General features: G+C 39.6%; 3 protein-coding genes across 7 annotated transcripts in view; 2 read left to right on the plus strand and 1 right to left on the minus strand.

The window, feature by feature from the left end:
• Positions 1–24,172, plus strand: tmed5 (transmembrane p24 trafficking protein 5). Of its 3 annotated transcripts, XM_030132163.1 has the most exons (6): positions 1–336; positions 1,733–1,830; positions 1,915–2,095; positions 3,575–3,819; positions 19,525–19,538; positions 24,144–24,160. In XM_030132163.1, the coding sequence occupies exons 1-4, from the start codon at positions 148–150 to the stop codon at positions 3,791–3,793; spliced, it is 687 nt and encodes a 228-aa protein (XP_029988023.1). In that variant the 5' UTR covers positions 1–147; the 3' UTR covers positions 3,794–3,819; positions 19,525–19,538; positions 24,144–24,160. The 3 variants fall into 3 exon arrangements, with proteins under 3 accessions (XP_029988023.1, XP_029988024.1, XP_029988022.1); XM_030132164.1 differs by lacking the exon at positions 19,525–19,538 and having other exon boundaries at positions 3,575–3,821; positions 24,144–24,172; XM_030132162.1 differs by lacking the exons at positions 19,525–19,538; positions 24,144–24,160 and having other exon boundaries at positions 3,575–6,357.
• On the plus strand, positions 7,153–12,216 carry pigc (phosphatidylinositol glycan anchor biosynthesis, class C). Of its 2 annotated transcripts, none has more exons than XM_030132160.1 (3): positions 7,153–7,242; positions 10,140–10,371; positions 10,487–12,216. In XM_030132160.1, the coding sequence occupies exons 2-3, from the start codon at positions 10,144–10,146 to the stop codon at positions 11,141–11,143; spliced, it is 885 nt and encodes a 294-aa protein (XP_029988020.1). In that variant the 5' UTR covers positions 7,153–7,242; positions 10,140–10,143; the 3' UTR covers positions 11,144–12,216. The 2 variants fall into 2 exon arrangements, with proteins under 2 accessions (XP_029988020.1, XP_029988021.1); XM_030132161.1 differs by having other exon boundaries at positions 7,173–7,246.
• The window catches only part of dnm3a (dynamin 3a), a 24,172-nt gene continuing 14,910 nt past the window's right edge, over positions 17,706–26,967 (minus strand). For both annotated transcript variants that reach the window (XM_030132157.1, XM_030132158.1), the window contains 6 exons: positions 25,460–25,569; positions 21,759–21,870; positions 20,989–21,150; positions 20,073–20,296; positions 19,833–20,000; positions 17,706–18,876 (listed from right to left, as the gene is read on the minus strand). In XM_030132157.1, the coding sequence (XP_029988017.1) occupies positions 18,843–18,876; positions 19,833–20,000; positions 20,073–20,296; positions 20,989–21,150; positions 21,759–21,870; positions 25,460–25,569 (810 nt within the window). In that variant the 3' untranslated portion in view covers positions 17,706–18,842. The remainder of the gene's footprint in view (positions 18,877–19,832; positions 20,001–20,072; positions 20,297–20,988; positions 21,151–21,758; positions 21,871–25,459; positions 25,570–26,967) is intronic.

A 26,967-nucleotide genomic window follows, 5' to 3' on the forward strand; every position in this document is an offset into this window, starting at 1 on the left:
ATTACTGTGTGAGAACATTTCAACAGAGTGAAGTTTGGACGAACATACTTAGCGCCTTCGCCGTTTTCTATTAAATATTCTGACTGGCAAGTGGCAGCTGTAGTATCGTTGGGACTTTTTTGGACTTTTAGGCCCGTAGGTGTGACTATGGAGGTAGTCCGTGTGTTTTTGTGTGTGCTGTCCGTGTTTGTTGCCTTACTCTCGGAGAGGTTTGTGGTGTTGGCTGCCTTCTCTCAGTCTCTAGACAGCGACTTCACATTCAGTCTACCCGCCGGTAGAAAGGAGTGTTTCTACCAGACTATGAAGAAAGATGCCTCGTTGGAGATTGAATATCAGGTCATTAAAACTCCTACTTCCATCATAACATTCTGTATGATCTGATACGTTAGCTGAGCAGACTAAAACTATGTCTATTTGTAGTCTTCCGAACCCTTAAACCAGACTAATCATTCCTGACTTAATACATTTATCAAAACTATTAAGGCCTCTTTTGACACTAATCTTAGTTTCCTGTATGATAAGTTATTTTTCCAAGTAACGATCTTACAAACGACATTGTTTTACTTCAATGTTAATAGGTTATGGAAGAGATCCAGGAGGTTATATGGCTTACATCCCTGTTTTTATGTTGTTCAGAACCTGTTTGTCCGATCATTGTGCAGGTTGCAGCTCTGAACGAATTTCTGACTTGACTTCTTGTGAGTCTAGAGATCAAGCTAACTCAAAGAGACACCTCATTCATTCATTCTCTCTATCTATTGTAGTGTCTACAATGCAGGGCAGCTTAACCATGCTTATCCAGTATAGAGTGAAGGTCAAGTTGACAGGGACACTTACAAACTAGATTTTAATGTATGAAATATAAATTTAACCCATAAAGACCCAAACATCCACCATCGACCAAAAAGCATCTACTGATCTAAACTCTTCATCCATTCATCCTATCAGTACATGTAAATAACTGTTGTAAAATGCAGTTTGTCATCTTTTCATGGTCATCAGATATGGAGGTTCAGAGGCTCCATAGTGAACGTGGAAACATTGTCATCTTCTACAACATTGATTCACCAGCAAAACCCATGGAGTTTGATCAATAACAGTGGATGGAGACACTTGGTTTATGTTCAGTTAATGATATATTTTACTGGAAAAGTCACTTTTTCTTCAGTTTTGCCTGTTTTGATACAATAACCTTTGACTTGACTCTGAGCTTTTATGAACATCTACATGATCAGTCAATTAAACATAGGAAAATAGATGATTTTCACTAGAAAAAATGCTGAATTCGGAAGATAATATTATGATAAATGCCGATAAATCACGTAGGAAGGGTTAAATAGGGAGAAAAATTAATTTGGAAACTGCCACAGAAATCACACTGGGTCCTTATGGGTTAAATGTATGAGGGGGCTTCAAAAAGTTTGTGGAGGAAGAACATACTTTTGATATGGTTTATATTGCATGGGCCTATGTCAAACACAGATGGACTTAAAGGCTAGTATAAATGTTTGCAGAAGTGTATTGACCTAGATGGAGCATATGTTGAAAAATAAGCTTCATAACTTAAACAGTTTTTTCCAACTGTCCTTTTCCACAATTTTTTTGAAGCCCCATTGTATTGCTGCTAAAACACTCATTATAAAGCAGCAGCACAGTAGAAGTTTTGCAGAGTTTTCATGTTTTGTCAGTTGTCTAATGAGCCCCACTTTCTTATCTGTGTTACCGTTCTCAGGTATTAGATGGTGCAGGTCTTGACGTAGATTTCTACATCTCTTCTCCCTCTGGTCAAGTTCTTTTCAGTGACTACCGCAAGTCAGATGGAGTGCACACGTGAGTAACATTGTACATCTGAGAGAAATACTGTGTACCATACTATTTATTGTGGCGTACCCATAAAATATGTTTTTTTTCTAGGGTTGAAACCGAGGATGGAGACTACATGTTCTGCTTTGACAACACGTTCAGTGCCGTCTCTGAAAAGATCATCTTCTTTGAGCTGATCCTGGACAACATGGAAACAGATGAAGACCCAGATGACTGGAAAGAGTATGTCCATGGAACAGACATACTGGACATGAAGCTGGAGGACATCATGGTGAGGATGCACCGGGTCTGTAAAAGACAGTCATTCAAATATAAGTTGTATGCTTGGGAGTTATTGAAGGTTAAAGACATTAGGGAGACATTCAACATTTGATTTATGTGCTTGCTTCTTTCTTTTTGATGTTTTAATCCCTCTGCGATTCAGATATTTGTCACTGTGCCACATATTGTGCATTCACAGGGTGAAACAAGGGGTGCAACGTGACTGAGCAAACAGCCTCCCAACAAAATAGCAAACATGCCACCACATACACATACATTGTCCCGAGGTGAATGTCACAAGAATAGACAAGACTTGAACCCTTACCTATTAAATGGGATCATTCAATTGTTGGTACATTTGCTACAGTAGCCTGCACTACCCCTTCACCAGAAACCGCTTTAATTTGTGTTAAAGGTCACTTAGACACCACCCAGTAAAAGACAGGAAATCTAAGCTCCAGCTGTGGCGCATATTGTTTTCTCATGGAAGTAGTAACATAACTGTTTGATACACTTTGTTAATGACCTCAAAGCTCCCTCTAGAAATAATTTATCTTAATAAGACCTCATGCATTAGGTAGTTGAAAGTCCAGCATGTAAGCGTTAGGATCTAACTGCAAAAGTGGTAATGTAATAGTCAGAATTATGTTTTCATTAGTGTATAATCATATAGAAATGAGAATTGTCATGTCTTCAATACTTTACCTCCACAGAGGGAGTGGATCACCTTCAACTGAGTCTGCCACATTTCCTCTTCTTTCTGCTGTATTGCAGCATTCAGCTACTAGATTTGAGTTAATATCCCCTTAGCTTAAAAAATCCAAAACAGAAAGAGCAAACACCAACTGTAACAAAGGATTAAAAAATCATGGGAAGGAATGCCTCTAGGACCCCAAAAAAGAGTTTGTTTGAGGTGCTCTTTGGAAAAGGGATTCATAAAGTAGATAAAAAACAAGAAGAAAACTCCAAGGCATTCTCTTTCAGCATTAAAATGCAGAATATGAGTATAAAGGCATTTTAATGCTTAAAGAGAATGCCTTGGAGTTTTCTTTCTGTTTGTAGCAAAGGATTTCTGTGTTTTTTGAAGGAACTGTGGGTGAGGGATGAGATGTGGATTTTCAGTTGAAATCTTTGACTTCACTGAAAGTTGTTCCAAATACCACAGAGTGAGCCATGAAATGATCAGGCACTAAAGAGAAAATCTAGAGGGAATGATGTTCAGACAGTGTAAAGGCAAAGACAAGAAATGCTGATTTCACAACAGATCTCAGTTCAACACGGTACCATAGCAGGGTTGATGCAACTATGAAACAAACACTTAGGCTGTTTGACAGTAGAGAGTCCCTCAAACATACAAGTAGCTCTGTTGTAGTGAAAATATATATTAGCCTTTAGTTCTTCTTACATTCTCTACTCTATACATTCTCTTTCTGACTATATGTCAAACATTGGGTTTTTTCTGATAAATTGTCTGTGTCTACCTTTTCAGGACACCATCAACAGTGTGAAGGCTCGACTAGGCAAAAGTCTGCAAGTCCAAACAGTGCTCCGAGCGTTTGAGGCTCGTGACCGAAACCTTCAGGAGAGTAACTTTGACAGAGTGAACTTTTGGTCCATAGTCAATCTCATTGTTATGGTGTGTGTATCTGGGGTTCAGGTGTACTTGGTCCGCTCCCTGTTCGAGGATAAACGGAAAGTTCGTACATAACACCAACCTATGTGGGAAGACAGAGAGAGGAAAGCACTTGTCCCCAGATACCTTTAGAATCTTCTCAGCATCTGTCTTGGCTCTGGACTGAAACTCAAGATGTTATAATTACATACAAATACACACATATTTTTCCCAACATGCTTAATAACAATCTTGCCACAGTTACCGCTCTGATTTTCAGTCCACTGCAGTATGAGGGAGTTTGGAACAGGGTCTTCTTGCATCTGTCAACCCCTGTACTTTTTTTAACCCTCTGTCTTTTTCAGACTCTGCTCTCTTAAAATAATGTATGTTGTTTGGTAGAGCTCCCTAGTTGCTGTAATTCCTTAACTAACATGGAAGTTTATAATAGAATAATTTTTTAACAGAACTCAAAGTTATGACTTGGCAGTGGTCAATTGTAAACTATGTTTTTCTTCAGTTGTTAAGATTAAAGGTTCAGTGTGTAAGATCTAGGGAGATTTAGAAGGGTCTGATTACAGAAGTAGAATACAACATCAGTGTATAGTCTGAAGAAAAGAAAATAAGAATGGTGCTTTCATCATGGTGGAATGAACTGTTTATTTACAGAAAGACCAAGTTCCCTCCATGGACTTCATTCTGATTTGCCATTTTTCTACAGAAGCTTTTTTTTTAAATTTATTTATTTTTTTAATAGTGAATGAAATCCACTGTAAAAGTACATTAGCTTTGATGTTGTGAGTGTGGACCAGTGTTAATATCCATGTAACCCAAACAGTTACTGGCTTTTTAAAATATTTTTAGTAGCTACTGTAGAAGAAGGTGAGATGAGGGGTATTCACTTGGTTGTAATCTACAGCTTCACCACTGGATTTCACTACATCTGACATATTGAACCTTTAGATGAAGAAGTGCCACGGTGTTTAAAAAGTAGAATTTATTTCTTCAGGAATACAAGAAAGGGATTCTGCCATCATGTCTTCCAATACAATAATTCATTTCATAAAAGTTTACACTTTCGTGCTCCTAAGATGCCTTAGTGGTTTGCATTTATAGAAGCTCCCAGTTTGTAAGACCCTAAAAATCCCCCTCCATGAACTGCCATTAGAAATATAGTCTCACTTTTCTTTTAATTCCAATATTTAAAAAAAAAAAAAAAAAGTTCTGTTAGGGTCACGCTGTCAATGCTGCTACTGTTTGGCTCCCAAAGGGACTGTGGGCTAACTAGAAGAAAAGGAAATGGATCATCTCCAGATCTCGGAAGAACTACTGCTCTACTTCCCTTTGCCGTCAGTGGTGGCCTTCTGCTCTGCTGTGAAGCCTCATGGCTGCTGCCAGGTGTCTGCTTACAGCCACCTACTGTGTGAAGATGTCGAGTCTGCCTATGTCTCTGGTGACAGCAATCTATTTCTGTCTTACTGACACCTGGAAGGTCATTGCCACTACTACATGGGTGCACTGCTCAGTCTGATATGCATGAGCCATTCATTGCCTTTGCAATGTCTATTTAAAAATGTGTTAAGTTTTGATATTCACTTTGTAAAGCCAACATTACCAGCTGGTGTTTGATCATTGCACTGACTCTAATGCCACAGAATAACATATTTCTTCATATTTTCTATCATGATATAAAATGACACTGTGCATAAGAATGAACAAAAATTCATTTTGTTTATTCTTAAGCTAGATGCACCAAAATCTACTTTTCTAGATGTTCATAGTCAGTATGTACATAAGATTGATGCATCCATTTATGCATTATACTGGTCTCACAGACAGACATGAACAAAAACATTACCCTGCTTCGCTGGCGCACAGGGTATTTATGTGTCCTGAAGTGTTTTGTAGAATTACCAGGGTAAATCCATTAGATCTGTAAATGGGTTCACCACTTTCCCTGACGTAGGTTAGGGTGCAGTGTTAGCCTCAAGTTTTCTCAGTCTTATTTCAGGTATATGGAAAAGTATGAAATGACCTTATGGTTTGAGGTTATGGTTACTGAGAGTATTTTTTTTTTTTTATTGATGTTTGCTGAGCTTCTTAGTCAAACCATGGGAACACTTTGTCTTGGCTGAGAGCTTCATGGTGCCATCCTCTAATTTTCCAGCTGCTTTAAGACAAAGATGCAATGAGTTCATGCCTTTATAAATCAGCCCTAATATGAAATGAGTTAAACCAAAATTAATGAAATGTAAATGATTAAGAAAAGCAAACTGCCCTGCATCATGTGTATCACATTGACTTGTGGGTTTCTATGAATGGTCACTGCCTCATTTTTACCATCTGTTATTCCTCTGTCCAGCTGATCTCATGGTTGACAACTTCATTTTGAGATTTTGTAAGTCTTATGAATGTTGGAATAGTAATATGAAGTTACAATTTAAGCATGTTTCTGATTTGAAGCAATTTAACAATATATAAAAAATAAATACGTTACTGAGTAGGAGTTGAAGGTTCTGAGTTGACAGCCTCACAGTCTCCAAAAAACCTTTTTTAATACCCTGATGCTAGTGGGGTAAGGGAGAATGTGACCTTATGTATTTATTCAACTCATGCTCTGTAGTTGTAAATGTGTAAATTAAACAATTGTGTTTTCTGAATGCTATGTCTTCCATTGTTTTAAATGAATAAACATGAATCATTTTCACTGTGATACCATAAAACCATTAATTTAATAGTTCTACCAGTACCCATTGGTTGTAGTGGTTTGACCATGAGATACTCCTGGAATTTAGAAACAGGCCAGACATGGTGATGGAATTGTAAAAAAAAGAAAATACACAGTATTTGACTAGTTCATTTTCATTACCATCATTACAAAATTAGACTTTGATTTCAGATGCTTTACAGGCAAGTTATTTGTTGTGCAGATGAACCCTTTGTCTTCATACCACCAAATAATGATCTAACAGACATTAGATGCATTGCATATTTTAGAAACTTAAGTATAATTTCCAAAAGATAGTCCCATAAAGAGTAACAATAATGCTGGACATTTATTCTCATTCTATGTTTGTTCATGCTGAGTAACACACTGTACACACTGCTTTGTTTACTGTTGGTGCTGTTCAGGATCTGGAGGTTCCAGTGTCCACCTGAGCCTTCACCTGAGAGGCAGGAGGCTGGGATGTCTGCACATGGAAGCTGCTAAATGTCAGATGAGATGAAACAACTGATGAATATCACTATCAACAAACATAACATGATCTCATGAGAAATAACTGTTTTAAAAGGTTATTTTACCACTTGGTCTGAAATCTGGTCTGTGGGATATGCTGCCACGTAATGTCAGTAGAGAAGGGTCATGTATGTTCAGTACAAACAAATAGACAAAGAAAATAAAGGCGTATCCAAGGTGCGTTTGTTGAGTTCACCAGCAGGGGGCGGTGTGCGCGGGGGGGCTGTGATACTCATACACAGCTCTACTTCCGGGATAATGATATGATGAGGTTGGAGCATCGGAGCTGACTTAAATCCCATCCTAGGTAGGTAAAATAAAACTCTTTCACACGAATCTAACATTGGAATGACTGTAGTAATGCTAATGTTTATATACGGGGAACATATAACGTGTTGGGGTTTTCTGACAGCTGGATGTTTCTGTAAATAAACAGCTCACAGTGAACAACCGTCAACCCTCACAAGATGACACAAAACATCCTCTAAATCTCTATTTAGAAAACTGGTGGTGAAATCATTTAAGTCACATTTTCACAATAAATCTGTCTTACCTCCGAGTTAGCTGACATACAGCTGAAGCTAACAGATTATGGTAACTCTGTGTATTGAAGGTTTTGTCGCGATTAAAACAGACATTTTAGTAAAACACTGAAACATTGATGTTATTAGTCTGTTTATCTCATCCTAAGCCCCTCGGTCTTTTAAATAGTTTTCAATGTCGAAATAATACTTGGCCACAGGCTTGCACACAGCCTGACCAATAACTAACCCTGATGTAATCAATCAAATAGCTCAGATTCCTAAGTTCTTTAACCCTTTAACCCTCCGGTATCCTGTCCAGCAAGGCCCTTACTAAGCACCAAGTGTGCCTTTTTGGCACACTTGTAGAATAATGTCAAAACATTTTCATACAGTTTGTTTCTAACTCTTTTACACTTTTTTCTATTTCATCAACTTGAGCCGTAAATAAAAATACCAAATACTCAATAATTGTCACATTTTTTAACCCTTTAAATGTCATGTTTGTAATGTAAACAAACCATTTTTGTGGATGCAAAAAACACAAAAAATATGTATTTTTTCAATATACTACATAAAAAGTGGATCACATATTATGTGATTTTTGCAGCCTGGCATATGTCAATGATTAACTCCAACACTGGTTAATTTGCATGATTATTTTTGGCGCTAGGTCAAATGTTCAAAAATACTAACATCTGTCACCAAGTGTGTCAAAAAAGCACACCTATAAATCAAGCTATTAAATATTATATATTGATTTATTTTTCTACTCTAATTTGATTTTTTTTTGTAAATTAAGGTCAGCCCTAATCGTACATATCAAATGGAAGGAATAGTGCGTTTTAGGCACACTTGGGAGACAGATGCTAGTCTTGTAATTTTCTTTTGTTTACAATGTGCAAATTTTAGTTGGTGGCCAGAATTTTAAAGATCATGCAAAAATGAACAACTTTTGAATTCTAACCTTATTAAAATTGTGAAAAATAATATGAAATTTTTTAACACAAAGTGCAAAGTGTGCCTAAAAGGTGCACCCGGATACCGGAGGGTTAACTGATACAATGAGAAGCTTCTCATTTCTTTAACAACCATCACTTTGATTGAGAGCATCAAAATTGGACTGTGTTTCAATGGAAAAAGGTCATGTGGTCTGATGAGTCCAATGTGACCCTGTTCTAGAATCATGGGACATCAGGGTGAGAAGACAGAAGGATGAAATGATTACCCATCATGCCTAGGGCCTACTGTACAACCATGTGGGTGCAGTGTTATGATATGGGGTCTAGGTTCAGGTTAAGTGTCTAAAAATGAGGTTAGCTGACTATCGGAATAACAGGGTTTTTCCACCAGTGGATGTCTTTCTTCTCTGATGGCATTGTAGCTTGTATTCCAAGATGACAGTACTAGGATTCATCAGGCTCAGATTGTGAAGAATGATTCAGGGAGCATGAGATGTACTTTTCACACACGGATTAACCACCACAGAATCCAGGCCTGAGCCCCCAGTGAGAATCTTTGGGATATGATGAAGACTTTACTCGACTCTCCCATCATCAGTACAAGATTTTTGACAAAAATCAATGTACCTCTGAACAGAAATAAAGGTTGTGACATTGCATAAGCTCATTGAAATAACGTAACAGCAAATAAATTCTGTAATCAAAGTGAATCACATGTGATGATCAGTGAAATATTGGACGTTTGAATTCTTTTGGCTAGGCAGCATATGGTTAAATGTGTTCAAGCCTGTAAACAAAAACCTAATGAAAGTCTTGAAAGTAGCTCTTCAACAGCTGACACTTATCAAACATATTCATTGCAACTGTAATGTACTGTGACTTAATTTATTAATAGTGGTTGTATATTATTTATTTTATATGTGTCGAGTACACGTGGCATTTTATTGTCATTTCTATAAAAATTACACTATGTAAGAACCCAACCCTGTCTAAACCTTGTCCATGGTGCTGCTGCCTGTCTTGTCCAGGATGGAGAGTTTCTTAATATCAGTAAATCTTTCATAGTTAAAGGTGTGGGAGACTTTCGTGAGCAATTTTTCATCAAATCTGCAAAACCTCAGCCATAGCCTAAGTATCACAAATCTGTAAGTCTTTCTGTGATTACTCACCTGAATCTCTTGCATTACGGTGAACAATTCCGAAGTGCCATCCACCATGAACAAATACCATATGTTTACATTCAGAACCCGGAGGTAACTCGGGCATCTTCAGAATTTTTTGTCTCAACGTGCATTGTGGGAAACAGAGGCTCGCGCTGCCACTGTGGGGAGGTTCGCAGCACGAGCCTCCGCTTCCCACAATGCACGTCGTGACAAAAAATTTGTTTATGGTGGATGGCACTTGGAAATTGTTCACCGTAATGCAAGAGATTCAGGTGAGTAATCAGATTCGTAATACTTAGGCTATGACTGAGGTTTTACAGATTGGATGAAAAATTGCTCACGAAAGTCTCCTGCACCTTTTAAAGGTTAAGTAAAAAGACATATATTGGATATAAAACACACTCAACAGTGACACAAATACCTAATAAAGCAGTACCCAACATGCATTCATCATCACTTCCTCAGTTGATGATATATGTGATCGTTGGATTTCAGAAGTAGACCCTGTACCCCTATAAATGTCTCCTCCTTCATATGACTGTGTGTTTGCGTGCTCAGGGTGATGGGGCCAGACAGTGTCCCGGGTCCAGCTGTGTCCTGGCGTAAAGTACTGTGGGAACGCCAACCATTTCCTGACAACTATGTGGACCAGCGGTTTCTGGAGGAATTAAGAAGGAACGAGGGCATCCGTCAGTACCGCTACTGGGCTGTGGTGAAAGAGGCGGGCTTTGTTGGACAGCAGCTGTCCTGTGTGGCCATTTTCATCACCCTGTGGCTCTACATGGAGCAGGTAAACGTTTATAAAATATTCACCATGTTCAGAAAAGAGTTCTGTGTTATTATAAGTGTATAGACTGATGTTCATGAAGTGCCTCATTAATCCAGCCTGTTTCCTTGGTTTGCAGGGCCTCCTGTCCCCTGAGATGCTTTTGTGGACGAGCCTTATCAGTGGTTTGCTAGGCTATGGACTTCACCAAGTTTTGATCTCTCAGGAAGAATCCAGCTGTGAGCCGCGGACCCGTCTGGCAGACTTGCAGAGTGCCACTATTTTCCTGTCCTTCACCTTTGGTTTTTCGCCGGTTCTGAAGACACTAACAGAGTCTGTGAGCACAGACACAGTGTACGCCATGTCAGCTGTGATGCTGCTGGCCCATCTGGTGTCGTTCCCGTACGCTCAGCCCTCGCCCAGGGGCAGCCTCTCCATTAACGCCGCCCTCTTTGCCTCTGTGTGTTTGGCGTCCAGGTTGCCGGGGGCTCTACACACCTTTGCCATGCTCAGCTGTGCCCTGCTGGTCTTCGCCCTGTGGCCCTGCTTGTTACAGAAGATAAGGGAGAAGGCTCCGAGCCACTTTACTGGGGTGTGTGTGGGAGTGTGTATCATAGGGGTAGGTGGTCTGGGGTCCCAGTCCCCAGGCGGAGCTATCCTTTTGGCCCTGGCCCTAGGTAGTGTTACACTGCTCTGTCCTTTACTACTTGTCAGACTGCAGAGACACAAGGACAACATCCACGGACCCTGGGATGAAGCAGAGATTCACGAAGACCTCAGCCGCTTTATTCATTAACAGCCATAGTGACGAGGACCACAGACTGCTCCAAACTCAACTGAGATTTAAAGTACAAGCCAAGAGAGAGTTTTATATGAACCAGTTATTCATCACACTGCTGTGTCATGTTGGTGCTGATCCATACTGTTTATCATTGTCTACATGTGCATGGACAGCCATGGTGTTCACTTACAGAGAATCTGAAGAGAATCTGTAAACATATGTAAAGTTCATGCTGCTGCTCTCTCTTGTGTTGGTATCAGCTAAAATACAATGCTGTCTTACTTTACTGGACACATTTTGGCGCTATGCATTAGTGTGATTTTCTTCTTTTTTTTTGATGTGGGAAATGATATATGATTTTGTACTGTATGCTGTAAATGTTGTGTATGCTCGTATGTATACATGATGCTGACGACAGCAGCTTGTTAACAAACAAGGGCTCCAAATCTATTGCACAATATTCTATTACATTGGAATTTTTAAATTTTAAGGGGTTTTACAATGAAATATATTTCTTCAGTGTAACTTATTGTTATTAAACACTAATGAGATGACTCTATATTCTAGGACTAAGTGTATTATTTTGTAGCTTGACTTCAAAAAAAGTTTTTTGCTGCTATGACGGTGTCATGTGTGTTAGATGTGGAGTGTTAATATCTATAAACAGAACAGAGCTGCTAAACTGATTTTCATTGTTCCTGTAACAGTACCAATAAAGATTTAGTCTATTCTATTATTATAAAAACATCAGAGATAAACATTATTATAGGACTTTTACTTGATCATATTTTATGTATTATGGCATGTGGACAAAAAAACAAACAAATTAGAGCAAACATTCCGATTTTGAGTTTTCCTAGGTAAATGCACATGTATCATCCAAGAGTATTTAGCAGTTCATTAAACCAAAACGATAAAATTTCTACATGTTTACTCCAAATCTTCACAAAACATGCTCAAAGGCAGGGGCCAAACCTTTTCAGCTAAAAGCCCAAATGGAAAATCTGGTGTTTTTTCAGTACATGAATTTAACAAAAAAAAAAAAATACAATAAAAAAATAAACTACTGTCTGTTTTTTTCAATCCTTCTACTGTCAAAGTATTGTCTCAAAAATCTTTTCTATGTCTCTATTTTTTTTAAATGATCATTTAGTTATTATTATTATTATTATTATTATTATTATTATTTTATTGCATCTTTCTTTGGTTGTACTTTAAAAATAGATGTGTTGTTGCATCTTTTACATCTTGTTTGTGTTGGTGCTTCCTTTACATCATTTGTGTAGTTGTATCCATTACATTGGTTTTGTTTTACTCTGTCTTTCACAAGGTTATTTTCCTCTTGCTACATCCTTTACAACTGACACCTCTCCTGAATTTCACATGATTTAACTGAGGTTGACACTTATGAAAACGTTTTTATCTATCTAATCTATTTTTAGATGAGATTTTAATTAAAAAAACATGAAATCACATGTCAGATTATTGCTACATATTTCCTCTGTTGTTGGGAACCTAATAAAAGCAGCTCTGCAACCCATTCCATGTCCATTAAGTTTGAGAAACAGCTTCAGACCATGTGTTTGAAGTAGGATTTTTATATCAAATCTCTTTCATTTTATTTAATGCAGCTTTTGTAAGATTTGTCCAGCCTTTTTTTTTTTTTTTTATCTCCAATTTTACCATAAATGTCTGGGGAGGCAGTATCAGACAATGAGAAACAGAACGTCCGAATAAAAAGGTGAAAAAAATGTGTTTTTGGAGAGAAGCTGGACACACTGGGGAATGTGGTGGAGAGACACTAACTGAGGATGGTTGAGAACATCTGGAAAATCAAGATAATCCTCTTCATCTTATTCTGATAAACCAGAAAAGCAGCTACAGACTGACTAACCCCAGGACTGAGAGACATAGAAAAGCATTCATACCCACTGCCACCTCAGTCTTTCTTTCTTTTTACTTTATATTTAATTTTTCCACACTATTTTATTTTAACACCTCAGTCTAATTAGTCATTCTTTATTTTTATTTTATTGAGCTGCTTAAGAAAGTGAATTTCTCCTTTGATCAGTTGTGGGTGCTGTAGAGCTGAGTGGAAGTGGAAAAGGGACAAACTGCAGGTGTCATTTCAAATTTTAAGGAACTGCTGGTGTCATTATCAGAAAACTGTGAGAGATGCTAAAAGGAAATATTTTTCTGATATTATTCTGTCCAACTGTCATAAGCCTCGCGTTTTGTTTAAGACCACTGACACTGTTCTTAATGCCCCACAGACTGTCTCTATGGAGTCCTCCCCTGCTGTGTGTGAACAGTTTCTTAATTTCTTCATTGATAAAGTTGCCTCCACCAGGGCTTTAATCTCACCCTTTGCAGATGACACTTCAGTGTCTGTGCCCTGCTCTGCTGTCTTTGACAGGTTTGAACCTGTGACTCTGTCTTTGTTACAGAAGACTGTTGGCCAGCTGAAGCACTCAGGTTCTCCAAATGATGTGGTCCCTCCTCAACTATTTAAAGAGGTTCTCCCCACCACAGGGTTCTCCGTTCTGAGTCTTATCATTTGCAGTTTGTCCTCAGGTGTAGTCCCTAAAAACTTCAAACGTGCAGCAGTGCAACCTTTAATTAAAAAACCAGGACTAGATACTGCAGTTCCTGCCAATTACAGGCCTATTTCTAGATTGCCTTTTATTTCAAAAATCCTCGAGAAAATAGTTTGCACACAATGATTTTTTTTTGGAAAAGCACAAAATTCTTGAGGTCTTCCAATCTGGTTTTAAACCCCTGCACAGTACTGAATCAGCTCTCTTAAGAGTTTTTAATGACATCTTTTTAGCCACTGACTGGTGACTGTGGTTTTCTTGTGCTTTTAGATCTAACTGCTGCTTTTGACACAGTGGACCATGAACTTTTAATCTCTCATTTAAAACAGTGGGTGGGTATCAAGGGTGTGGCACTGGAGTGGTTTAGGTCATACTTGGCTGACTGAACCTTCTGTGTCAAACTTGGTGACTCATTGTCCTCTTCTGCCCAACTCTCATTCTCATGTGGGGTCCCACAGGGCTCAGTCTTAGGCCCTCTTCTTTTCTCTCTTTATTTGCTTCCACTTGGGTCTATAATTAGGAAGCATGGCATTGTCTTCCACTGCTATGCAGATGACAGTCAGATATATGTCCCTCTCAAAAAGAATAATGAATCTACTGTCAAACCTCTGCTCAGGTGTCTTGATGACATAAAGACCTGGATGACTACAAATTTTTTAAAATTCAATGAGAAAAAGACAGAGGTGATAGTTTTTGGTGGCACCACCAGGTCCCCCCATGTAAATCTGGGTCCCTTGGCCCAGTATATTAGGCCAACCGTCACAAACCTTGGTGTTAAAGTGGATGCTGAACTCAAGTTCAACTGTCAGATCCGTTCAGTTATTAAATCAATTTTTTTCCAGTTTAGGCACCTGGCCAAAATTAAACCAACTCTTTCTAGGCAGGACTTTGAAACAGTAATTCATGCTTTTGTGACCACCAGGCTCGATTACTGTAATGGACTTTATGTGGGGGCTAGTGGTTCCTCTGTCGCCCATCTTCAGATGGTGCAAAATGCCGCTGCACGTGTTTTAACCAGCACACGTAAACACCAGCACATTTCCCCCATTTTAGCCTCACTCCACTGGCTGCCCATGCATTTTAGGATCTGTTTTAAAATTCTTTTATTTACTTTTAAATCCCTAAATGGCTTCGCCCCTACCTCTCTGAACTGCTGCAGCTTTATATACCCCCCCCACTCTCTCAGGTCAGCTGACCAACTGCTCCTGAGTATACCAAAAACTACGCACAAGTTCAGGGGTGAGTGTGCCTTTGCTGCAGCAGCTCCTAAACTATGGAACGATCTGCCTCTCCATATCAGCCAGGCCTCCTCTCTGTCTGTTTTTAAATCCCTTCTTAAAACCCATCTTTTCTCCTTGGCTTTTGAAACCATGTGAGATGTTCGAAGGTACTATCTTTATTCTATTGTCTTTATTTGGTAGTGGTTTATTGTTCGTATTTATCTATTTTATTTATTTATTTATTTTGTGGTTTTTAATTATATGGCTTTTTAATCTATTCTTGTATTTTATTATTTTTATTTGGGTTTTATTTATTCTTCTGTATTGCACTTTTTTCTTTTTTGTACAGTTTCCATGTCTTTAAATCTAATCTGAATTTTATTCTTCTATTTTGGTTTTAATTATTTTTCTGTACAGCACTTTGGTCCACTGCAGTTGTTTTAAAGTGCTTTACAAACAAAGTTGGATTGGATGTGATCAACTTTGATAAAAACAAAACAAAACAAAACAAAAACTTAATCTGTATCTGTATTTATGTTTTCTAGTGTTACCTACAACATTTTCCATTTATTTACAAGCTTTTGTATTAAGCCTGTGAGTGGTAAAATGTTGAAACTTGTGATTATAAAGAGGTTAAACAGTTTGTTGGCTGAAAAAGGTCTATTGCTGTCCAATGTGATTGACATCTGATAAGACAAATCCATAGGCACTGCTGGCTGCAGTGGTATCACGTGGTGTCCCCTGTGGTTGCCTGAAGCCACAACCCTTTTCAGTGACCTCACTGACCTCTATCGTACATGATTGAAAACACCTGTAGAAGTTGTCAGATTGCGTAAAAAGTTTCTATCAGAAGGGAGCAGCAATTACCTGTCGTATCAGGTTGGATATTAACCCTTTCATGCATGAATTATGAGAACCTTAAACAAGATATTTTTCCTGAGTGTTTTTATTCCTCTTTAGGCATGAAAAAAAAGACAAAACAAAACAAAACAAAAAAACAAAACAAAACAAAAAAAACAATGCGATTTAAGTTTTTTATTAACCTATTTTTTATGGAGTTACAAAAATGTCCACTCAGCTGGACACCATTCGCTTCATTTTAGAAGCGAAGAAACATGTATTTACTGATCTATTGAGTGAAAACTATGAAACAAAAACATTTTTAATGCAGCTAATCTGATGTAAATAAGAAATTAAAGTTTATTTATAAAGCGCTCTTCACAGTTAAAAATCCCAAAGTGCTGTTCATAAAATGGGTGCAATAAAACAACATACTCTAATACTAGTTACTACTCACTTCATGGAGATAATGTGAAAAAAAAAAAAAAAGACCTTTTGACTCTTTGTTAAAAAACAAACTGTTGATTACAGTCTAATAACAATTAGCAATTTTCTTTTACACTCAAACATGTTACTAGAGATCAGGTTTATCAAAAACACCACAGTTACAGTAATGGTATGAATGGCAGTGTGTGGGATGGTGCATAAGAGTCCACTGTGTTGGCTGATATGGAACTAAAAACAACAAAACCCATGAATATATAAGAGAACAGCTGTAGAAGAACTGTCCACTGTAGTGACCACTATGCATGAAAGGGTTAAAATGCCACATAGGACAGTGTTTTTTTCATTCAATCAGCAACGTCCTAACAGGGAGAAAAGTGTAATAATTCTAAGTGCCCTAGAAAATAGTGGTTTAATTTTTTGTTTTTATTTCCGTACATAAATTCCAACAAATGTAGCTCCTTAATTTAAGTTTCGATGATAAAAAAAAAACGAGAGAAAAAAGGGGGAAAAAATTAAATATATACGTCGCTTTGTCAGTTGCTTTTCTACGCGTTTATATCTAAATGCAGTTCAGGGCTTCGGCCGCTAGGTGTCGTACCTTCATCTCTATGTGTTTCTCAGTTGAGGCAGGTATCATTTCCGGTCCGGCGTCGCGTGGTGGCGCTATAGTGTTTTAGAAGAAGAACAGGAGGTGACGCCCGACACTGACACCCAGGTCACAGGAACAGCGGCTCCTCTTCCCACAGACTCACGCGCAGATAAAACAGGAGAGCGTCACGTTGGAACTGTGCGTCACGGCGACTTGTGGGGCTGTGATAGTAGAGTCTAACACATGGACTGTAATACTATGAAGCTGGACTAAATCACCAATCCACAGACCTCAGACCAGTTACTGATTCACATGTTCATTTCTCAAAGTAAAATAATAAAAATGTCATGTCCTAGTAGAAATACAAATGTGCCTGTTCTGTAATGTAGATCTAGTGTGTGTTTAGTCAGATACACTGATGAATTTGTTTTCATAATTTACAAGGATTGAAACATGTTCCACAGCATGTTTTTTTTTTTTTTTTATCTTACTGTTACATTTCTGTGTCTTTTACAACTGACACCTCGTCTCTGAATTTCACATGATTTGATGAACATTTATAATATCTTGCTATTTATGTCTAAAAGTTTCAAGTACTGACCTCAAGTTTGAGAAACACAGCTTTAGATCATGTGTTTTATTTAAACTTTTACATCAAACCTCCCTCATTGGTTTGTGATGCAACTTTTGTAAGATCTGTCCAGGCTTTTTTTTTTTTTTTTTTATCTTCAGTTTTGTTTACTATAACACTCTGGAGAGGCAGTATGAGACAAAAAGGCACAAAATGGCCATAGAAAAAAATATTACTATATTTTAAGCTCTGGTGATTGTTAATTCAGATACATTGCTGTTTGTTTTCTTTATTTTAAAGGGTTAAAAAGCTCTTGTAGAGGTGCTCCTCAGTATCTAACACTTCACAGGCTTCACATCATGAACTACTTGGACATTAAAGCTGTCAGTACGAGTAATAGATCAAACTTTAATCATATATAAAACTATGAAAATAAATGGCACATGCAGTAAAATATATGTTAGGGAAACAGGGCACTTATGGAAAGATAATTTACCAGAAAATATGAGTTCTTTAAAACACCCAGTAGCCAGTCATTTTCTCTTTTATTAGTACAGGACATCGTCGGAGCCAAAGGGGGTGACTTTAACGTTCTTAAGAAAAGTGGCTTTCTGGATTTACAGTTCTAAAGGGTTATACCCAAAGGGGAATTAAAGAAGATATTATTCAAATTGATAGTTTTATTGTCATTGTGGCTGTTTGACACTGTGTTAAACGTTTTAACTGTATTAACACTTTTGAATTTTCACCCGTTTCATAATTTATAGTCTGTTGGTACTTATGCTCACATTATGTGATGGGGAGAGGTTTTATTTAGTTTTATTATGTCGTGTACTTTGACATTTCAGGGGAACATCCTTTGGCAGCAGAGTTCTCACTGGACAAGATAATAATTCAGCCTTCTTGCAGAGTGTAATTATGCAGACTGAATTTTTCACACATTCTGTAAATTATTTTGATAAAGAGCATGTGCCAAAACATGTTGGTGAAATAAATCAGATTTTTTTCCACTAAGCCCAACCCGCCAAGTATTTTTTTTTTCCCCGTTTCTGGTCTAATGCTACTCGAAGACCAAGTTGGGTGGTGGAGTGGTGACAGTACAGTCCTGCTACAAATATTCACAAACAGTAAAAATAATGCATGTATTATCTTTTACGGCAGAATAAATGACATTTTTATTTACACAATCTTAAGGCACTTGAGACAAGTCAGCAGCAGACAGCCGAGCACATTCCAGCATTTATGGCCATTGATATTATATACAAAACAGACCCAAGACTGAGTGAATTTTGCAGACAGCAGTTCCCATAGGAGATAAAGAGAAGCCCAGCGTAGTGCTTCAGCTGGATTACACATCACACAGGTCACGGGTCTCTCTGGGTTGTAGTTATCTGCAGCTTGAAGAATCACTGGGATGGACAGATGATGACATTCTGAACAGAGAAAACCCTCACTTCACATTGGGGATAGATGGTGGAACCCTCCTAGAGAGAAAATAAGATCAGTAAATTACTATTACAAAGCTACACTACAAATAAACTGCAGGTCAGAGTGAACAGTCAAATGACAATGACGACTACAATGGGTGAGCGTGAAATAGTGGAGAGAGTTATAGAGGACTCTGGTTTTGTGTGAGCACACCAGTTTCTAAGAATATTCTATGTGTATGTTTAGCTGTATATTTTTTCAGATTTGATTATAAAATGTCTCTGGTGTCAAAGGATTTTACAATGATGAACAAAAAAGCCCCAAGTCCTGACTTACAGAGCTACCCTAACGCTCCATGTGCTGTAGATCTATAGGGGAGTGAGAGTAAGTAAGAAAACGTAGCATACATTTGGTTGGAAATGGTCAGGAAAGGAAAGAGCGAGACTGTATGCGGGAAAGAACCTAAAGAACCATTGGAGAGCACAGAGGAAATGAGGCAGAGAGAAAAAGGAGAGACAGGCCAAAAGCAGGGGAGGAACCAGTGAAAGAAGAGAAGTGAAGAAATGTGCAAGAAAAAGAAGTGGAGGGAAGAGGAAAAATAACGGTTATTGCATGAGGGAAACTGGGGAAGGCAATAAAACAAATGCATGCTAGGAGAAAAAGAAAAAAGAGAGGGGTGGGGGTAGGGGGGTGGGGGGCTAAAGGACAGAGAGAGAGAGATGAAAACTTGACAAAGCGCTCAGCCTGTTGTCTCTGGCTCCAGTAGAAAGTTGCACAGAGAGAAGTCCTGTCTACCAAGGCTGATGGGAAAGAGAATATGAGAAACACATTTTCCAGTAGACCCCCACCCATCTCAAATAACAGCTCATTCTACCCCTGTGCCTCTGTGGTGCAACTTTTGAATGTGTACGTGTGACTGTCTGTATGCATAAATACCAGTACATATTTGAGAACAGACTGGAAGACATAACAGGTCAGACTTAAAGAGCAGAAAGTCTGATTTCAGACTCACTTTGGCACACTTGGAGGGGCGCGATGGGGTTGGCTGCGGTGCTGCTTAAGGCCATCGGTGGTTACAGAGGCGGTAGGTGCAATGTGAGTGGTCATCTGAGGAACAGGTGGGGCGTGGCCGCGGACCACTAGCCTGCCACCGGGCGCTGATTTTCTAGGTAGACTGGGGCTGAGAAGAGAAGACGCCCATTAGTGATTTAGTTTACTATATTTATTGACTGGAGCTGGAGTGTGAATGTACCTGGTGGGCTGTATCCATGAGGAATCGACAGGTGGGGGCAGAGGGGTGGAGCAGGTGGAGGTGGAGATCTCTCCGATGACAGAGAGTGCTTCCTTCAGGGCAGCATGTTTGCGGAGCACTTCCTCGCGGTGTTGCTGCTGCTCTGGTGATTCATCCATCAGTGCTGAGCATTCTCCCAGAGCGTAGAGCTGGGCCAGGAGCTCAGAGCTAATGAACTCCTTCACCTACAGAGAGGGATTATAAACAGCTGTGACAAGTCAAAATGTTAGACCCTGTAAAGTGATATTCTGCTCTGATTTGGGATTATGACTGCATTCTTAAAACGGTGATGAAAATCATCAATCTCTCCTTTCTATCTTTTTTTAAGTCACTGGAAAATTAATCAAATACCGTTTCAAATCATTTAGACAAAGGAATATACAGACGGTGATAAATTACGAGGAAAACCAAACTAGTGTTTTCATAAGGTGTTGTGCTACCATGTGCTGCCAGAAGACCGTCAGTGCTCCTTGGCATGGAACTCTACACATGGGATGAACACCATTATTCCAGAAGATATTCTCACATGTAATGTTTTGCTTACGGTGATGGAGAGTGATGCATAACATGTTGGTCCAAAATCTGAGACAGCAGATGATTTGAGCTGAGATCTCACATAATTTTCATACAAATCAAACCATTAAGTGAGCGCTTGCACTCTAAGGACACGGGCACTGTCATCCTGAAAGAGACCACTACCATTAGGTTTTCCTTTATTCTTTAATCTGTCACCCATCTATAGATTCTACAAGGTAATTTTGGATTATGATTTAAACCAAACCAGTATTTCCATTAAGAAACCATAAGAGATAATGATTAAGAAAGAAAGAAAGAAAGAAAGAAAGAAGTGCTGTTTGGGACTGAGTTTGCAGCTTACACTGTTAATGATGAGGTGCATAATGGTCTTTGGCATTAGGTCCCTGATGGTCTTATAGATGATGCTCATATAGGAGTCAACCAGGTTACGGATGGTTTCCACCTGACGCTCCAGCTGGGGGTCAGTAAAGTTTTCAGGCGCCCCATTTCCCTGTCCGTCCACCTAGATGACACACAAGCTGGAGTAAGAAGGAACTGCAACATCCAGAATTCAGACTATGCTTTTGGTTTCATTTGCTACAAGTCGGTGGGGTGAAGTGTGAAACGATACAGATTGGGTTTATGCTTATTTCCGTTATCTCGTCTCGTCATCTGTTCTTTGCTGGTGACAAAGAGAAACGCAGAGCCACTGTGGTAGGAGCACAGAGAGCAGAACAGAGGGAACACAAGGGAGGTAAGGAGGAGTGGGCAGAAGAAAGAAAGGGGGGAGTGGGTGAGGGACGAGGAACTGCTGATTAGAAACAGACTACAACACACACACACACATACACACACACACACATATACACATATTGTAGTGACATCATGGGCCAAGAATGCTGTGCTGAAGAGCCAACGACAGAGCGAGATGGAAGGGGTGGGGGACTTGCTTTTTCACTTTGGAAGGGGAAGAAGAAGGGGGAACATGCAAAAAGGGGTTATGGCCTGAGTGAAGGTTAGCAAAAACCTGTGAGTGTACTACACAAAGGTAAAATGCAGGCAGGTGCAGCTCCCCACCGCTGAGGTCAGGGTTGGGTTTAATTGGGTTAAATTAGAGGTCAAAGGACTCACAGTGACTTTCTCAGGGTACACTCCAGCCCGCAACAGCGAAGCCTTCCAGCTGTCCAACTCCTCCTGAGAGTTACACGCCAGCTCGAGGTATTTGTAGTCCTTATACACATTCCTGCAATGAATTTTAATACTGTCAGACCACTATGAAATAAATAACAGCATTAACATCCTAAAGGTGCCTTGACCTACACAACAACAGGGTTATGAAAATAACACCAACCGACATGGACCGGTGTCCCAGGGTAACACGGGTGTGCAGCATAACAGACTGACCTTTTAGTCGTTTCTGGTTTCCTGGGACAATCTGAGCTGAACAACAAGGTTTTCAGTCATTTATTTCAGTGTGCTTTTTTTTTTTCTCTTTTTTTTCCAAATTCATCTCATTCAGAAGCAAAACAATTTTTTCTCCTTCTCTAAAGGGAGGGCAAAAAAGTAGTAAATCCCTAGTACTAAAAAGATGTCTCTTGCAAAACATTGTGAGGCCAAGTCACAGACCACATCGCTTGAATTATAGTTTAGCTTGAGAACACCTATCATTGCACAGAATGGCTGTATTCAACGGAAGGAAGATAAGAGATATTTGGAATTTATCCAGACCACACAGAGGATTTTTATACTTATGTTCTAATTTTGTAATACCTTTTTCTAATAATAGTAATCTGAACTCATGTCGAGGGTTTTTGGAACATGTATCTAGAAAAACTGTGGTCCACATTAAACTTAAGAGTTGGGCCTTTGTGTTCAGTACTGAGCAAAAGTCCTGGGCCAACATTAGGCTTGTTGGTTTAGTAAAGTTATAATGACCGCACGTATGCATTTCTAAGTTTCTGTATTATGAAACAATCTGGATATATGAGAAGTATAGAAGCATGTTTACAGCAGCAAAAACTAAAGTTTAAAAACAACTTCTATAAAAGTGGTAGTTTTTAGTTTGACCTCCTCTTGCACTTAACATATCTTTAACCCTTTTATTCAGAAAATATGAGATCTACTACATTAATTTTCTGATGTTTTATATCAAGTTTAATTCAACACGTTAGATGTTTCTGTTTGTGTTGTTTCTTGTCATGGGGTCAGGAGTCATGCTAAATAGTCCCTTTAACCTTTACAACCCATTTACTTCCTTTTTTGTGTGTCTTTTAAGGCTGTGCACATAATTCTTATATTTTCTTGTTGTATCTGAAGAAAAGAGAATGACAAATAAATATGGATGCTCATTTCAACCCTGCAAAAAACAACAAAGATAAAGGTGGCAGACGGCTTTTGCATTGTACTGTACATCTCAGTTAATCATGTCAAAATGAAATCTAACAGTAGATTTATCAAACCTCACCTATTTTTTTTCAGTAGAAATGGAACATGAATATGGGTGTTATTCATATATTTACAATTAATTTTCTTTTATATTCACCGTTTTCAGTTTTATAAAAATGGATTAGAGTTCTACAGCGCTTTTTAAGGCACCCAAAGTAAACTACATTTGTAGCCACAGCTACCCTGGGGCAGGCTGATGGAAACATGGCTGCCAATACGTGCCAAACAGCCCCTTCGACCACCACCCAACATTCATACACCCGTGTGAGTGACACTGGAGGCAAGGTAGGTGAAGTGTCTTGCCCAAGGACACAACGATACATGACTAGGACAGAGTGGGATTCGAACTGCCAACCCTTCGGTTATTGTTGAGCCATGGCCACTCCACTGTAGCTTCCATGCTTGCTTGTGTCTTATTTCTGCATCTTGTGTAAATTACTTGATACTGAGTTAACAGGTCATTAGGTTTTGATAAAGCGGCCTTGCAAGTCAGCACCAGGTTGAAAATCATCAGATGCTTGATGGAAGATACTTCATGACATGTTGTGCCCATCTCCCTAAAATTTTGTGTGTTACTTAAAAGCTAAATGGTATTGACATATTGATGCTTTATCAATGTCGTTTCCTGTAACACTCATGCCAGTAAAGCTAACTTTGAACTGAACTAAAAGAATAAACTCCATGAAGAGGAGAGCGACTCACATGTGCAGATACACATAGACACACAAACTAAAACTTTTTTAAAATTGTTCTTCAACCATTGTGAAGCTGTTGTGACTTCCCTCACAACAGCTTATCCCCTAATCATCATATATTCCCTCCGTGTTCTTCATTCCTTCTTCCCCTCTGTCTCTCCTCTCACTTCCTTCTTCACACCACCATACCATCTTTGTGCACAGCCAACCTAAAAACAGGCAAAGGCTCTGGAGCAGGCTGGGGCCCATCTGTTAAACATTTTTTGTTAATCACTCAGTTGTTTCATTCCTCCTTTTGTTGTACCCTTCTCACATTCATAACACATAGCAATTAACCTCAAATATGCGAAACCGTTTTGTGTGTGTGTGTGTGTGTGAGAGAGAGAGAAAGAGAGACAATAGGAACAAAAAGAAAAAATGACAGACTGTTACACGATGACTGAAACAGCAGAGAACAACGGAGAAAGATCAAGAAACAGTCCGTCAGTTTGTGAGCTTATGGCTAGGCTAGGATGGGTGAGGCTAATAAGTCAGGGTGTGGTGGCTAACAGACAGGGAGCAAAGCCAACGATGACAATACTACAGTGCTATTACACAAAACAGGACACTATCGTATGCATACACTCAAGTGTGACTATTAAAATTTTACTCTGCTCATTTATCATTCATATCAACAGTGTTTTTTCTAATCCAGTTCTGTCTTATACTTTACTTATGGCCAGTGTGAGTTTTTCAACTCGTCTTGGGGAATTTCTGTGCTGAACCCCAACTGCTTTAGATTTGAAGAGTTTCCTGAGGTTTTTGATTACTGTCAGACAGGGACAAAACCACCGCAATGTCTGCCACACACACACACACACACACACACAAATACAGAAAGAGAAACAGAGAGAGTGAGGGTGCAGGAAAAAAGTGGGGAAGGGGAGGAAGGGGGGGCGCCATAGGACAGACTTTGACACATTCCTGGCCAATGGCTCTGATACTCTCTCTCCCCCCTTTCTTTCTCCTCTTAGCCCTTCCAATTCTTCTCTCTCCCTCCTTTTTGTGGTGAGTCGAGCAATTCTTTCCAAACAAGAGCAGCCTCATCTCTGATCCAAACTCTCTGGCTTTGATTAGCTGCTTAATGAGCCTGCCGTCGGTATGCTGTGGTCTATACAAACACACACTCACACACATTTGCAAAGGCGCATACACACATGTGCACACACAAATCCAGTTGGTGTGTCCGAATGCAGAATAGCACACAGAATTATAAACAAAGCCCACATGCTTTGGTACAATCAGCCAGGATTTTGGGTAAACTCCAACTCCAAAGTATTCACTCTCTCTCACTTTCTTTTTCTCTTATGCTCTCTTTTGGTCTCTCTGTCTCTCTCAATCTGTTTCACACACATAAACCCAACAAATCCAAAGCCAGCGCTGCCCTCAACAGCCTGGCGTACAGTCAGACACAAAAAAAATTTACTCCAGCTCCAGTACCCGCTGGATATCCTTTCACTTCCGGTGGCAAAGTTGAATAGCAGAGGTTAAAGCAAGGGCAAAATACCAATCTGACATCTCCTCCCTTTCTTCTGCAACATGTGCAACTGTCAAAAATATCACTCCAACTTCAGCAAGCAGGTGACATAAACAGAACTCCCTTTTCTGACTCTCTAAACATGCACACACACAGGCCTGCAGCTACGCACAAACCTTAGCTCTGTGTTGAAGATTGCAAAAGCGAATTTGCTGGACATAAAACCTTTCTCCGTGTCTCTCAGTTTTAAGTTGTCCAGAGGAAGCATGTACTTCTTCTCCTTCTCCTGGAAAAGACAGAATACAGAGAGATAAAGGTTGACAGCGGTATGCAGAGTAAAATATGACATCATAGAGAGGTAACACAGGTGTTGTTGGCAAAAAAAAACACACACTTCGGTTGTAACTGTTGTACATCTAGTGCTACGGGTTTGCGTCTAGAAAAGGGAGCTGCTCTGCTAGAGGGGCCTTGTGTCGGTGAACCTGTGGAAAGCAAAGTGTCGCACAGAATCTGGAGCGCTGTTGTATCAGAGTTCATATAAAATGATGTGTCTGTCTGTCTGACTCATTAACAAATCGCTAACGAGTGAAAGAGAGATGGTGGAAAAGGGGGAGAGAGAAGGCAAAATAGATGCCATAAGTCTATAGTCTGTCGTCACCATAGGGACTTATGAATGACAGAGAACAGTTGGAGGAGCAGAGAGGACAGGGTGAGGAGAACCAGACAGTATGGAGGCAGGGTTCAGAGAAGCAAAGCTGGGAGGGAGGGAATGAGAGAAGGACTATGAAAAAAAAAAAAAAAAAAATGGAGAGAGGCCGGGCCCACATGTGAAAGTCATTACTCAGACTCGAGCTCTAACACAACATTTCTCCTAAAGTAAAGCCCATCCCCCTCTTCGCTCTTCCCTGGCCTGCTCCCTCTTTTTACCCTTTGAGACAGGGGGCTTTCAGAGAGCTGCTTTGGTTTTTAGTTCCAGCTGTGCTTAAGGTAGAGATGGAGATGAGACAGGAAAGATGAAACAGGAAGGTGACCTCCTTAAAAAGATGAACTAAAGCATCCCTGTAAGAAAATCACAGCGTATGTGTGTACGCATGGGTGTGTGTTTAAGCAAGTGCGCATGAGGTAGTACATTTTGGTCTTCCCTCTCTGAGTACTCCCCTGAACCCTACGACTCTCTTCCTTCGTTCCTCTTTCCTTTTTTCCAGAGGGGCCCACTTCCTGTAACAGAGGCTGAAAAAAATGACAGAACGGGATTGGCGCTCATACAGCAACATCTGGGATCGCTTTAGACGGAGGGGGAGGAGACTAGAGAGAGTATAGGGTGCTCTGATGAGGTAGAAATAGAAAGTAGAGATGGAGAAGAGAGGAAGAGGAGGGATAGAGGGATAGAAGAGGTGAATTTTGCTAGTGTGGAAGAGGAAGGATTGAGGAACATTGAGAGCCGGAGAGAGTGTGCAGGAGAAGTGAGGAGAAATTGCAGACCACTCCAAAGTTGATTCCCCAAGGGTCACATCAACCCATATATGGCTGCTAAGTTCCTCCCTAACTCTCTCTCCTTCTCTCACTCCCCTTATTTCCTTATGCCTTCCCTGAGTGAACGGGCAGATCCCTAGCTGAACGCTTGAATGTGCCACGTCAAGACTGGATACTACGCTGGGACACGGCCCTGCGGACGACCAACTCA

Source organism: Sphaeramia orbicularis, chromosome 4 (assembly GCF_902148855.1).
Source record: "Sphaeramia orbicularis chromosome 4, fSphaOr1.1, whole genome shotgun sequence".
NCBI lineage: Eukaryota > Metazoa > Chordata > Actinopteri > Kurtiformes > Apogonidae > Sphaeramia > Sphaeramia orbicularis.

Excerpts from the sequence above, each read along its gene's own strand:
- tmed5 (XM_030132164.1), top strand. The coding sequence starts at position 148 with ATGGAGGTAGTCCGTGTGTTTTTGTGTGTGCTGTCCGTGTTTGTTGCC. Across the intron at positions 337-1,732 it reads CGTTGGAGATTGAATATCAG|GTATTAGATGGTGCAGGTCT; the intron begins GTCATTAAAACT and ends TACCGTTCTCAG. Across the intron at positions 2,096-3,574 it reads TGAAGCTGGAGGACATCATG|GACACCATCAACAGTGTGAA; the intron begins GTGAGGATGCAC and ends CTACCTTTTCAG.
- pigc (XM_030132160.1), top strand. The coding sequence starts at position 10,144 with ATGGGGCCAGACAGTGTCCCGGGTCCAGCTGTGTCCTGGCGTAAAGTA. Across the intron at positions 10,372-10,486 it reads TGTGGCTCTACATGGAGCAG|GGCCTCCTGTCCCCTGAGAT; the intron begins GTAAACGTTTAT and ends CTTGGTTTGCAG.